Source organism: Artemia sp. Qi Xiang Cuo, chromosome 14, assembly GCF_049724085.1.
Source record: "Artemia sp. Qi Xiang Cuo chromosome 14, ASM4972408v1, whole genome shotgun sequence".
In the NCBI taxonomy this organism is placed as follows: domain Eukaryota; kingdom Metazoa; phylum Arthropoda; class Branchiopoda; order Anostraca; family Artemiidae; genus Artemia; species Artemia sp. Qi Xiang Cuo.
Window position 1 is genome coordinate 56,736,013 of NC_142807.1, and position 15,697 is coordinate 56,751,709.

The window sequence follows — 15,697 nt, forward strand, 5'->3', positions numbered from 1 at the left end:
CTTCGAATCTAGGGCATTTTATTTAGAAAAAATGTAAGGAATTCGCAGAATCTAAGCTTCAAAATAGAAAAAGCCACTGAAGGAATTCTATTTTTAGATAATCAATACTAGCTACAGATCAAGATTTGTCTGTCCGCGCTTCGCACGCAAGTAGAATGGGGTGAGGAGCCATAGTTCTCGACTGGCAACACAACCGCCTATTTGAAAGTTGAAAATTACTATTTCCAAAACTTTGTTTTACCAAAGGGTCAATTAGACTAATGTCATTCACAAAATTCCACAATCCTGTTCCCCAATCTCTGCTTATACCTTTTTTCAAAAAGAAGATATTTATAGACAATTTTTAGCACCAATTTGTCCTCAAGAGGCTCTGAAACATCCCCTAGAGGGCCATAGCAACTTTTTTTCGAGATTACATGACTTGAACCGTATTGATTAGCTTAAAACTCGTTTTAACTATTTTGCTTACAATTTTCAGTTCTACAGATTAGGTATTTCAGGCAGATGACTTTTGATATATCAATTTCAATGAGGGCCCCTTACATTTTACTAAAATTGCAATCCATTAGGTATTTTGAGAATAGTAATTTAAAGAGAAGTAATTTATAAGAGAATAAAAAGAAGAAGAGCGCGGTTTTAGGGAAGGTAGAGGATGTGTCGACCAAATTGTCACTCTAGGGTTAATAATTGAGAAGTGTCTGAGTCATCATCCAACACCTTTGCTCCTGAATTTTATAGATTATAAGCAAGCGTTCGATTCTGTTGATAGGACCAAGACCTTTAGTGAATATACTACCCTTGTACGGTATACCAGATAAATACGTAAAAGTGATCAGTGCTACATACGAGAATAACACTGCTGCGATTACGGTAGAAAATGACGTAAGCAGCTGGTTTCGTATTAAATCAGGAAATAAGCAGAGTTGTGATATATCCCCTTTTATGTGCATCATTTTGATGCACTATGTCTTAAGGAGCACAGGAAAGGCAATGGGAGAACGCCAAATGGGGAGGAAAAACTTTTCTGGGCTTAGATTATTCTGATGATTCATCCTAGATGATAGTGTGAGCAAAATGAATGAACTTTAAGAGGTTTAAGAGTTCAGGGTGCAAGAAGAGATTTAAAAATTAATGTTAAGAAGACTAAGTCACTAAGGCTAGGAATAAGTGAAGATGAAAAGGTGACGTTGGGTAACGAAAACACTGATCACGTGGACAGCTTCATTTACCTTGGTAGAATCATTAGTAAAGACGGCGGGGACAGTGAAGATATTAAAAGCAGAATAACCAAGGCTCAGGGTGTTTTTCCCAGTTGATAACAATTCGAAGAATAGGAAGATAAGTCTGGAAACCAAGATCAGAATATTGGAAGCTACGGTGATGACAGTGGTCAAATATGGTTCTGAAGCATGGACGCTCCAAAAAACGGATGAAGATTTGCTAGATGTTTTCCAAAGAAATTGCCTACGGATTATACTGGGTACCCAGCTGACTGACCGTATCTCAAACAGTGGGCTGTAGGAAAAGTGTGGTCCCATTCCACTTTCTAGGGCTATAATGAGAGAAACACTGAGAGGGCTAGGGCACGTTCTGCGGATGAAGGATAACAGATTACCGAAGTTCGTCCTTTTCGGCCAACCATCTAGGGCTGTTCCATTGTAACTGAACCACCGTGTAACTGAACCCCCATATAAGTGAACCCCCCTATAACTGAACCCCCGTGCAACTGAACCCCCGTGCAACTGAACCCTCATGCTACTGAACCCTCATGCAACTGAACCTTCTGTTATTGAACTCTCGTGTAACTGAACCCCCATTCAGCTGAACCCCCGTGCAAATGAACCCCCGTATAACCGAACGCCCGTGCAACTGAACCCCCCTGCAAACGAACCCTCGTGCTATTGAATCCTCATGCAACTGAACCCCCTTTAACTGAACCCTCGTGGAACTTAACCCCCGTGCAACTCAACCCCATTTAATTAAACCCACGTGTAGCTGAGCCCCCATGTAACTGTAACTGTGTGTAATCACGTGACCATGTAACTATGTGTCAAAAGAACACAACTGATAAGCCAAAAGGGATGGAAGAGAGGGATAATACTGAGCACTCTGCTATTATTTTTAGGAGACGTTTGACAGTTTTTAAGTTATCATGAAATTCCTGTTATGTTTTAAATTTACTTTTCTGTGACTAGGCACTGTGGCGGCAGAGTGCACCTGGCAACGATAACTCACATCAGTCCAGATTTTGTCTGGAACACATTAATCAGTGATAATCTATCGCTCCCGCTAGCATTATGCGCTTCCAGGTCCGGGCCTAGGCGCCTAGTGGTAAATCCTTGTCTGAGCGTGCACATATTTCTTTTTGGTGAATTGCCTTTCCCTTTAAGCACTCTCTGAAAGTTCCAACTTAATACAAAAACCCCTGTTTGACAAGCGTCATTTAGAAAATCTACATGCATATAGTGTCTTTTGATTTAATTCAAGTTCCATCTCCAATGCCTCATTCTGTATAATTTTCAACTTGATATGCGTAGTCATAGTAACACTAGTTTAAAAGTAGCAGAAGCTATAGTAGGAGCAGTAGAAGTAATAATAGTGTTGAATTAGTAGTAGTAGTAGCAGTATTAATAGCAGTAGTAGCAGGTAGATGGCCCAGAGGTAGATGGCATCAGCAATCTGTATGTTATTGCAAGTTATCAATTGTTAAAATTTAAGGTTTTTATAGAAGGGATGGTCGTAAAAACTTTGAAGGAGGCTCATTTCATTGGAAATTGAAAGTTCAGGTTCCATTCCGAAGAATCAAAGGTAATCACAGGACAATCAGTTTTTCCCTCTTAACTGACATTCTCCCCCCCCCCCCCCCAAATACATCCGATCAAAATAAAAATAAACATTTTGTTCAAAATAGTCTGAAGATCAAAAAACCATGCCTATGGGGTTAACAACCCCACCAGCAGCATCTGGGGCAAGGCCTGTAAGTTAAGCTAGATGCTCATTGCTAACACATATGGTTTTTGTAGAAATTTTTGTATGAACTTGGGGGGGGGGGGGTTCATTCGATTGGAAATCAAAATTTCCAGTGCACTTTTTTAGACTTAAAAGTGATCAGAGGGCTTCCACCCCACCCTATTTTCCCCCCAAATACATCCAATCGAAATTTTGGGACGGCTATTTTATTTAAAACAGTTTAAAGGTTAAATAACTATACCATAGTTAAATAACTATGGTTCATATCCCAATTGTGTTTTACCCAATGTAAGTGCGGTGGTTGAGTTGCACGAGGGTCTAGTAGCACGAGGGATAAGTTGCACGGGGGTTCAGTTACACGGGGGTTTAGTTGAATGGGGTCGATTTCCCCAAGGGTTCAGTTAAAGGGGGTTAAGTTGCATGAGGGTTCAGTAGCACGAGGGTTCAGTTGCTCGGGGGTTTAGTTGCATGGGGGTTCGGTTATACGGGGGTTCAGTTGCACGGTGGTTCGGTTATACGGGGATTCAGTTACACGGCGGTTCAGTTACACGGTGGTTCAGTTACACGGGGGGTTCAGTTACACGCACACCATCTAGGGCTAAACGTAAAGCAGGTCGTCCACGGTTGGGATGGGAGGATGTCAAAGAAAGGTTTAAGAAAACGGGAACTTCTTGGGAGAGTGTAAAGTATGAGGCTTTGAATAGTTTGGGATGGAGGAGGAGTGTGCGTAGCTGTGTTGACCTCTGGCGGCTTGGTACCGCAGTGAGTTGTTAGTAGTAGTAGTAGGTATTTAAATCATACTAAGCCACGAATGGAATGGTTCAGGCATGAAAGAAAATACTGAGAAATAGCTTTGGAATTACTAAATCTATAACGCCCCCTTTTTAAGTCAAGGAACGTTATTTCAGGCCTTTGTTGTATGGTAAAACCGGCTTTGATGTTAAATTCATTTCCCTTACCATTTTTGCAAGAAAAACTGACCCAGTGCCGAAGGAGAAGGGGAAGCTCTTAAGAAGGGAAACTCAAGTTGATTTTGAATTTTTTCAGTGAATGCAATTACCTTCAATATTTCGTAGTAAAACCTTAAATTACTCAATTATAGAAAGAATAAAAGCTTAAAAGCGTAGTAAAAGCTCAGAAGTTTGAATTATGTAATGTTCTTTTTTTGCGTCAATCGTTGTAGACCTTTTACTTTTTTTTCCTGTTCCGAAGGTTAATACTCACCTCTATGTTACATTATCTATTTTTAATCGCTATTCTACCTTTTGGGAGGGGGTCAAACATAGGTAGGTGAAACTGAGCGGAAGTTAAAACGAGCAGAAGCTTCAGAAATTTTAAAAACTGGTTAAAACAGTCTACATTATTTACTAAACTCAGGCCTAAACTTCAATTTTTCCTTGATTGAAGTTCTCCTCAAACTTACCGGCTAATTACCACTTTCATTGTACATGGAAATCCTATTTGAAATAAGGTATTCTTTCTTTTATAACCGTTAAACGGCACAAAAAAAAAGCAATTTTAAGACGAATCAAACGGCGATTAAAAATAAAAAATGCTATATTACAGCAATCAATACACTGAAAATGGCAATTTGTTAGTAAACTACCATTTTCATTGCATTTTGCCATTCCATAAGCTACTTTTATTTTATAACTGATAAAAACTGCCCGGAATTTTTTTTTTCGCCAAACTATACAATCATTTAAAATAAGATAATAAACATGGGCACTAGAACTGTCAATCTTGGATCGAGTGAGCCCTTTCTTAAAGTTTCTATGACCACCCATTCTATACGAAGTTGCCACCGGCAAAAAATACATGGAAGCCACATCGTTTTTTTTAAGCCACAACAAATGGGGGTACTTTGAGATAGAGAATCTCTTCTTTTATAAATAGAAAAATAAAACGTACAAAACAAGTAGTCGTCTCGTCAATGTAGAGTCAAATACAAAAGCATATTATACAGCTTCTTATGTTTTTTTACGCTACATTTAGTATCCTATTTTCTTTAGCGCCACGTTTAATATAAGAAAAAACCCTTTAAATTCCAAAGTGCCAAGCTGCTCTTTCCAGTAAATGTGCTTGGTAAGACAGGACCCAGAGATCGACCCTTGGTGTAACAACGCACTGCAGGGCCAACGCAGTGACCTTAGTAGTCAAGAAGCATCGTTATTACTTATATCGTAAGAACCCCAAAAAAAGCTGAAAAATAATTAGGATAGTGAAATAAAAATTTTTATCTATCTATTTGGCATATACGTTAAGATAAGATAAGGGTTTATTCCAAAAACAACACAACACAAAAAACAAATGACCTTCCATAAGCTAACGCTTGTTCGGAAGTATTTACCCTCTTAAAATTAACACAATCTTATCTTAACGTAGTTACAAAAACAAATGGTCGAATATGACGTAATCTCGAACTTCCTGGCACTAAATGATTTTGCCAATTGATATTAATAATTTTTCCGACAAGGTTGGGTCGGTTTTCTGACCCTGCCAGATTGAGCTGGGTTGGAGACTAAAACACACAACTTTGTCATGTTTTAACTTAATACCTGCCTCCGAGAAGGCTATGTTAGGCTAAATCCCAGCAAATAGCATTTCCATATTATATATTACAAATCGAGATAATGAACCAGTTACTGACACCTAAGACACGGTTTTCACTTCAATTAAAGATAGCTTGAATTACATTCTATAAATACTCAAGTGAAATATCAGGGTAAAGTACAAACTGTGAATTTTGAGAATTTGCAATCTTTTTATAAAAACCTTGCATCTAATATTTAATTCTCACCAGTTGATCTAACCAGGTGTAAGCCTGGTCGGGTTCAAATACCCTCAAAGAACAAATAGGAGACTATTCCTTACTTCTTCCCAAATTTGGTCAAAATCCAATTACCTCTTCTTGTTCATTCCCCGGTCATAAGAATATAGAACCATTTTTACTTCTCAATTTTTTCTTTATTTGCCATTTTTCCCAGTGCAACCATCAAAAAAATAAATAAATCCGATAATTGACGTAAATGATGAGCTCTGGTGAAATAGTGGATAGCTAATACAAATTAAATGCCATAAAAAGAAATGGGTAGATAAAAACAGGTCAAGCTTTCCATAAAGACAAGTTTTTTTTGGGTTCACTATCATCACGAAAAATTGTATTTATATTTTAATTTCATTTTAATTGTCAGTATGGTCTAAACAATTATTCATTTTAGAATATTACTAAACATGAATTTTATTAAGTTGCACATCAGGACTCAGAAGTTAAAACTTTGTTTCTGAAATAAACATGTATATACTCAGGCCATATCTTGTTCCTAAGGCAGTGCACCAAAGACATTGAAAAGGAGATCTGATTGTTTTGACCGTTTGAGTAAGTTACTTCACTCATACCTTGCAAAAATTAGGAAAAACTGTCAACTTATTTTTTACTAAAAATACCTTCATATGCAGTTAGCTAGTTTTGGAAATAGAGACAGCCAAATTTACCAGATAATTAATTTAATTGATAATTAAATTTCAACTTGACACTCTAAGCCTTTTGGTTACTTCAACATCTCCTTGAGCATGCCCTGAAAATGTCAACTTAATACTCTAGCTTTTTCCGAGATATAGTTGATACTTCCTTTTGACAATCTACAAACATATAGTGAGTTTTAATTTAATTCGACATTCTCCTCAACAATTCCATTTAATACCCTTAGCCTCAGTAGTAATAGTTGTAGCAGTAGCGTTAGTAGCTGTAGCAGCGTGTATACATTGCCTGAAAGTTCTAACTTAATATTTTAAGCCGTTCTTGAGAAGCGTCCTTTCGACAACCTTCAAGTACATAGTATATTTAATTTAATTTAACACTTCTCTCAACATTCCCTCAAAGCTTTACCTTAATATCCTTAGCCTTCTTGGACACCAAGCGTCAAATATATCCCATTTTTCTAATGTCAAATACTATGCGTAAACAATCGGCAAATTGCTTAATTTACAGCCATTCCCCCAAGGAAAGTGGGGAAGTGCGGGAGGGGGGAGCAACTCCAGAGGCACAGTTATCAGACCTTTCAACTATGCTGAACAAAATGGTTATCTCAAAATTTTTTAATTGAATGTCTTTGGATGAATAAGGGGCGAAGAGGAGCTACTTGCCCTCCCATCACTTTTGACTCTTAAAAGAGCACTAGAACATTTAATTTACAATTGAACGAGTCCCTTCCAAAGTTTCCACGACAACTCCTTCCATACAAAGTGCCTTTGTAAAAAAAATAAAAATAATAATAATACATGGAGCCCACTTCACTCTTTACTTAGGCAGCGCGCACTGCCTATGACTAAAGGTATGGTTCGGGTCTTTTTTTTTCTATTCAAGTTCAGTTTTTATTCCTGAGTACTTCCAAAGGTCAGATTTTCCTTCGAGTTATTTAAAGTTTCTGCATTTCCCCAAGTGAATGCGGCACAAATTCATTCATCAGGATTGCATAAAACGCTGAACATCGACCATAACAGAAGAAACTATACACTAAAAAGGTACGCGTTTTATATCATATTGTAAATGAACATGCAGTTTTTTGTCAAAAATTGCATTCTATTACAACATTATCCTTTTTTAATTACAAAAGGCACTACATATTACAACTTAGTTTCAAATGAGCTCTTAGACAGCTCTCTATGTTGTGCCAGTGCCCTGCTGGCGGTGAAAAAAAAAGACAAAAGAAAAAAAAAAAAGAAAAGAAGACCCATTAGTGCAAAATAGCGATTTTCTTTGTTTTTCAATGTGGGGGGGGGGCTGTTTTCGACAATGGTGATTCTGATGGTGCAGCTTTCATCTTGATCTGACACCATTTTTGAGGGTTTTCAGGCTATGATTCAAAAATTCCTATAGATCTGTTGTCTCGATAAACTTTTACCACTGAGATAAATAAAAATCATAAGTTACCGTTTTTGAATCATCTGAAATAGCGATTTTTTTTCTCACTTGACAAGTTTTTAAAATACGTGTTTTTAAATTTTGGTCACTATAGACCGTGATTCGTCCTTTACTAGATTGCAGCTATTGCTATAATCATGAAAATATTATGGGGCAGTTCTAGGCCAATTCAAAGGGAAATATAAAATATTTTCAATGAATTCAACATATTCTGTTTTTGGAAATCTACTGAGGGACGATTATTGTTCAAAAGAAATTATATAATAAACTGAAAATTAAAATTTTAAGTTAGAGGGCAAACAGATACGATAAGGGCAAAACTAAAGTCTAGTGCAGCGAAAGTGAATTAAATATTGAATGTTCAAAGGCTTTTGGTTACGTAATCAAGTAATTTAAGACTTACATCCTTAAAGCTGGAGTAAGAATTTTCTGTAATAAGGTGAGCAAGACTTGCAGATTACGGATAATTCAGACTCAGGCATTAGAAACTTAGCCTCTCATCGCTGATTGCCACCCGATGCACTAGCCACCTGTATCCTGTGAAAAAAAGAGCAAAAAAGATGGCAGTCTGATCTTTGATGCTTGTCGTGAATTAAATATAAGTGTATTGAAGCGCATTGCATTAAAGGGCATTTAGAATTTAAAACTAATATAAATGATGGATGAACAGGGTACAATCAGGAAAAGAATAAAGCAAATGAAAAAAGAAGAACAATTAACCAATGGCGAAGGCACCACTCTATCTTGGAATGGGGGAATAGCAAAAGCCATCATTGTATCATGGCATGTAAGGGAACAAAACCTAAAGACTGGAAACCTAAGACAAAAATCATAAAGCTCTGACGAAGTTCCAAGGCGTGCCTGTTGGTTCAGGGTTAGTAGCCTGGGCTTGTCCCCTGGGAATCCCGGGTTCAACTCTCACACCAGCAGCGTTTTTTTGTTTAAAGCAATTACCTTTAATTATCAATTCCCGCCCGAATTCATATAACACTTTAGTTTTAAGAAAAGGGGTACCAGAAACGACTTCCCCTTGCTGAGGATTCCCCTTGTGTTGGCTATCGTTCCAATGGTTACACTGTTTCCACGGTTATACCACTGTTTGCAAATCTTATCCTGGCTACTAATAATTTTTTCAGGAAAACTGGTAGCAAACACAACTTTTTGAGGATTCCCCTTGTGTTTGCAGTCGTTTCCAAGGTTAAACCGTTGTTTCTTTTATAATTGCCAGGTATTTATGAACACCGGAGTTTAATTTAGAGTAGAGCCGAAAAATATCTAAAATAAAATAGAGATTTAAGAATTATTGTATATAGAATCAAAATTGAGTAACAAGGAAAAAACCGATTAATTCTATTTTTATTTGTCATTTTTGTCTTTCTGTTTAGACTACTTCAAAAGCTTAGTTTTTTCTTTTTTTCTGTGGACAGCTTAGGGAAATCTTAACTCGTATTTAATCTAAACATCATTCGGTTATTTTTACAGACAAAACTTACCATTTTCTCTCTAAACATGCCTTTACTTACCAACCCTATCTTTTGTTTACTTACCTTCAGAGTTACTAGTATGCCCTTCACCTGAGGACGATTCTCCCTCTTCCGTGTCTCCTTGGCTAGAAAATGATGAAGGTCTTTTTGGCCTCAAAGCAGGTGATGAAGGCTTCCTTTTACTCTGTCCTTTCAAACTGTGTATTCTTCCTTTGGGTAAAGTTATGTCTTCTTTTTCAGGTTCATCCTCTTTCCCTTTAGGCTTATATTTCTTTAACAGTTCATCTAGGGACATTGTCGCCTCTTGATAAAGCTCAGATACCTGGATATAAAAAGCAAATCAATAACACATAAATACAAATTATACATAAATTCTGTTAAATTATCTCAAAACCAGCCAAGGAAAAGGCATTAAAAAAATAAAAATAACGTAGAGCATGTTTTTTGTTAGGACTGGAGAAAAAATATTTTCTATTTCGCCCTCTCCCCCCAACAGCAAACTTGAAGAACCCCTTACCGCTCCCCATAACTTATCGTTTCATTTTCCAAAATATAAAACTTGTCACCTTCTAGTCAAATCTATTAACTATACAATATCTCTATTATGAGAAATACTAGTTTGCTTCAGGCAAGATTTTGACTAGCGATCTGTATTCGTAAGGCAAAGTTCAAGTCCTGGTGTCCCTAATTATTTTGTTTGGAACGGGGTGCAACTCTGTAAGCTCAACCAGAATCGACCCAGCTCCAAATGGGTGCCTGAAAAAATCTGAAGAAAAAACACGGGAAGCACCAGACGATTTGCCTCCAAACACACGTTTGTCAGCATTGTCATTGGTCAACAAGCGAAAAAGTTTCGTTTTTAAGTTCAGGCGAAATTCTAACAAATTGGACTTTTACTTTTCACAAGTTGTGATTAATCCTTTTCATTTATCTTCAATTTAACTGCAGTCTCAGGAACGTCTTTGATACACTGAATCTATCAGGTAAGCCTGTTTTTTGCCACTATGCCTGTGTGAATTAAAGATCTAAAGTCAAGCTGGCCAGCCATGACAAAGCACAACAAAGAGAGAAATTTCAACGATGAACAAACAAACAGGACTAAGGCAAGTAGAAAGAAAAGACAAAAACTAAAAGGACGCGGATATTTCACCTGTATAAAACGAGGTGTCTTCAACGCTGATAAAAAAAAAGATAAGAACTAAAATATCCTAATAGTCAGGGAGCTACACGAGAGAAATATTCATATTTAAGATTTTAGGTGGTCAGCAAGCAGCAGAAAGTTTGATAATGCTATCTGACGTAATCGACCATAATGAATACGAAAATCAGTGTTATTTAGTTGACAAATGGGTCTACATACCCATTTCCTCAAATTTCATAAAAATCCATCAACTGACCATAGTTCCCTTAAAATCAATCAAAAAAATTAAAAACTGATCCAAAATTGCTCAATTATAGGTCAATTTAAAGAAAATAGAATAAAGTTCAATGTTCTTTTTCAAAAATTGTTTTATTTTTTGGTGTAGTTTTAATCTTAAACATAATTTATGGCGTTTTGGGAATAATCTTGAAAATTTGCCAACGTAATGTATGTTTTTCATTAATGGATTCGGTACAAAATTTATCGTTCTACAAAATGTATGATCTAGAAATTCTCTAGCCCATATAGTTTTTGAACTATAAGCAAAGAACCAGAGTGACCCAATTTTGAGGTCGGATAACCAGAGTCAAAAAATCCAGCACGAATACGCATGTCCTGGTATATCTCCTGGACTTAGCTGAACAGTGAAACTCCGGCAAAGCAGAATAGCCTATAAGAAAATATGATTGAGTGTGCTGCTGCTAGTTAAAAAGAGTCTGGTACCAGTGATATAATTACTGACGGTAAGTTTTACATGTGATAATTATGAAACATTAATCACTCAAAGTGCAAAAGATTTTGATGTGTCCTCTGTTTATTCTTACAATTATTCGCATGTATAGGCTAGCTCAGGGTTGGGTTTTCTAGAACTCAACCTTTTTTGGGTTTTCTCCTCTAATATGTATTAAACTCCTTTTATCCATTCTCTTTACTCTAAAATCTTACTCTTTTTCTACTTTTCATGGAACTGAAGGGATTATAAACCACATTTTCAGCTGCCAGGCAATTTCAGGAACCACTTAGTTTATGGATTAATTTGGAATGTTAGACTATAATGAGATAACTAAGAAATTAACATTTCATTAGATTCAGAATTCAATTCTTTATCCAATTACAACAATCACGTCCACTATAAGTTGATCAATTTGAATAAGTAGCAGATTTGAAAATAATTATGGCTGTTTTCAGCATAATGGTCACAGCTGGCTAACAACAATCAACTTATGAATTGAAATGGGATCCAAGGTGTCACTGACAGCTGGTCATAGGTTATTCTGGTACTTGAAAATGCAGCTATTGTTAACAGCTACAATATTAGTTACCAGTGGCTTCCCGAAACCAGTTGTTTTTTTATTGTTTTCTTGATTTGTAAATTGGCAAATGCTTATTTCATGTTTGTTATTTGGGGTAAATAGCCTTATTGTAACTTTATGTGATGAATTTAAAAACTTCAAGTTGTTTTCATTTAAATATGTATTCATTCATCTGGTCTTAGGCAACTGGCTACAAGCAATTTGTAAAATAAAATGGTTATTGAGCAATCATTGGCAACTAGTCAGAGGTAATTGGCAACTGATATTTGAAAATACAGCTAACCATGCAGAGATAGTCTTTGGACAAATTCTTATATCTAAATTCAAGAAGTTTTATGGTGAGGGGGAAAGTTGGCAAAAAAAAATAAACCTCTTATTTCAAGTACTTCTATTTGGATCTAAGGATGTCACTACTCCTTTTTCTTTAGGATAAAAGCACCGACTTTTGACAGCTCGGTCAAATTATGCAAATTATTTGAAGTAAAGAAAAAAGGTTTTAAGTGGAGAAACTTTCCAATCGTGAAGAGAGCCAAAAATAAAATAGAAACATATCACTAATAAGTGCATTATTCTGTTGTATTTGATTTTAGTTTCTCAATAAAGCAATATTGTGCTAATAATGATCTGAGTCTTCAAAGATTCAGCATCATGAAAAGTGATTCAGTCTTATTGATAATGAATGAACTGGAATGGTCCAGAATTAAATTTTATACTGTGTAGAAACATCTTAACTAGAAACGATAACATTAAGTTCTTTGTTTGTGACATAACAATGGTATCACATCATGATTATTATTTTTTTAAATTCATTGTTAAAAAAAAAATATCTTGGATTTTGGGTGGGTTTCTTAAAGTGCAAACAAATCGTTGTTCCCAAGCACTGTTTGCTCTGCTATAACTACAACTATATAAGATAATCAATTTCCTCATCGGTTGATTCTTTCAGATGGATAAACTGCAGAGAAAGCTTGGATTTCTTGGAAGTCTTCAAAAAATCAGAGACAGATTTTTCTTTGTGCTTTCTTTGCCAAGATGAAGGAAAAGAAAAGCTATCATTCATTAAGAGCTCTAAGAAGCAACTTGAAACACTGGAAACAACTGGTGATACAAAATACAGAAGATTGCTGATTGAAGCATCAAAAGAGAGTTTTTGTTGAAAAATCCAAAATGGCATAGCAGCTGTCACTGCCAGCTTATGTGTGCCCTCAGTAAAGAATCTTCTGTCCCAGAGCAATCTACAAGCTCTGGAAATGTCAACACTACCAGAAAAAATGCTCGTTTAGAGGCTGCAGATGTTTTCTTCTCATACAAAACTTGTTGCTTGTTTTGCTCTAAATCAGGGAGTAATAAGAAAAGCCCTTTTTAAGCTTATAAATGACATTGTTGTCCTTTGCTGTATAATTATAAGCTTTTCCTAGGATACCACTCGAATAGAGAAGAATGGAAGGTTTTTGTCCAATTCCATGAATATTTAGTGCCTATACATCAACTTTGCAAACATTTGTCAAATGATCTAGAATTCCCATCTTCTTCATTCACTTTCCAGTTGTGATACAGTTGGTTTTATGTTCTCCAAAGGAAAAAGAGTGGTAGCTAAGGCTGTCGAGAAATAGAGATTGCTGGAACAGATTGCTCTGCTTGTGAAAGAGATAGAGAGGTCAAAGCTTGATCCTTCTGTGCAAGAAAACTTTCTTTTTATTTGCAAAAAAGTCATTGTTGCTGCATAGGGCAAAGATTCATACCTCTTTACCTCTCTTGATGACTTGTGAGTACATTTATAACAACCATCTGACGCTGCCTTTGAGTGCCATGCTAAGCGTGCTTACCTCCAGTTAGACATTTTTTTATTTTATTTTTTTTTACAAGTGAATAAACCAAAGCCTCAGTTTCTAGATTCTCTACAGTTTGAGTGGGCTTTCCAGGATGGTGAGGTTAGGCCAGTTGTGTCCACTCTTAAAGCATTCCCAGATGGTGTGGCCCCTGAATACGGCTCATGCAAGTGCAGTACAAAACATTGTTCATGTGCATGAAATAGACCATGTGATTTGCTTTGTGGTTATGGTGGGAAATATTTAAATGCTTCTTTTATGCTCTATAATTAATATTTCTAGTTCTACAATTTTTAAAGTTTATTATCTATTTATAAAGTTTTTCTACAATAGTATATCTACAATTTTTAAAGTTTAATCATCTACAATGCTTAAGGGTTGATAAAATTTCTTATATCTATGATAAAGATACTTTGCAGTATCTTTGAAAATGTGTTTGTTAATAAATACATCACACGAAATAGCTAGCAGTTGCTATTAGGAGTAGTCAAAGAGTAACTTTCTATTACTCATCAAATAGTGAAACGTCACATTTCTTTTTTTTATGAATGAAAAGAATAAAATCACAATTTTCAAGGTCGTATAGTGAGCATGTAGCACTCACTATTAGTGGTATCAATTACAATAGGCTGCATGATCATTGTGATCATTGAAACTTTTTGCAAAATATATTATTTAAGAGAAAAAAATAGTGATTTTTTTCAAATTTAGAAGACTAGCCCCCCCCCCGCCTGAGTATATAACACTTATATTCACAATCAGCGGTATCGATTACTCCATTTTCCGTCGTCAAACCTTCTGCTGCTCACTGACCACCTACTAGTCACATTTTCAGCAACTGGCTCCCTGACTATAAAAACAAACAAAATCCAAAACCAAGAAATAAAAACAACCAATAACAAAACCTACAATTGTTGCAACTGAGACTATAGGTCACAGAAGCTAATAGAGTTGCTTCAAAGAGAATATCAAAGCACCCCTCGATAAAATAAAATGAATAAAATTTGGAACGTACTGCCGTTGACTTTTTTCCACTGTGTCGCCCCGACCCACCGCCAAGTGGAGAATACGGGTGATTTATTTTTTCTTCTAATTTGAATTGTGGTGGCTGTGGTGGAATTCGCGATAGGTTGAGTGAGTTGGTGGAGAGACCCTTGAATTTATTACAGATTCTTTCATGCACTAATAGATGGGATGAAAACACTTATGATTATTTCATCAATAATTTACTCACTAATAAATACCTATCTCTACGAATGATTACGAGTAAGCCAACAAAGAAGCTTCTGAGAACAGCATTTCTAAATTTTTGAGGACTTATGAGTAGTTTAGAAAATACTTCACTATTGCTTCTCGACCATAAGATTGATGTTTTTGGTGCATGTGAAACATTTTTAAATGAGCAATCTTCTGAGCTAGCTCATATAAATGGGTATAAGTCGTTATTTAAAAATAGAATAGGTAGACACAGAGGAGGGTTGGCTTTTTTTTGTAAATGATGGTATACCTGTAAGAGAAGTGAATGATTATGATTACTTTTATGAAGAAATGGCATTTGAATTTTTTGCTATTGAGATAGATTTAAGTCCTTCGAAAGTATTATGTTGCGTCCTATATAGGCCACCGAGTTCGGCTAAACAATTTGTAGAAAAGTTCGATGAACTTAGCTCGCTGGTGACCCAAAGAAAGTGTAAGTTAATGGTATTGGGTGATTTTAACATTGATATTAGTAATGTACATAGGGATGTGAATTCAATGCTTTCGAATAATGTTGCCGTTGACTTTGTAACGATTTGTATGTTCGCGGGTTTACTTCCAACATGCCGGATTCCGACGAGAATCACGGAGTCGTCAGCGTCGTTAATTGACAATATTTTCACAAATTTCGAGACACTGGGCTGTAACGTTATAGTCGATGATACTTCTGACCATTTTACGATCCTGTGCGACCTTGAAATGGGTCCCTCCCCTAAACCCTCTTCATTGAGGTCAAAAATACTGGACGCTGCTTGGATTGATAAACTGAAAAGTTTACT

At 36.1% G+C, this 15,697-nt stretch overlaps 1 protein-coding gene across 1 annotated transcript in view; it reads right to left on the reverse strand.

The window, feature by feature from the left end:
* The window catches only part of LOC148944671 (protein phosphatase 1G), a 76,859-nt gene that overhangs the window by 20,967 nt on the left and 40,195 nt on the right, over positions 1-15,697 (reverse strand). Inside the window, exon 4 of the mRNA XM_089100076.1 lies at positions 9,442-9,700. Within this exon, the coding sequence (XP_088956202.1) occupies positions 9,442-9,700 (259 nt within the window). The remainder of the gene's footprint in view (positions 1-9,441; positions 9,701-15,697) is intronic.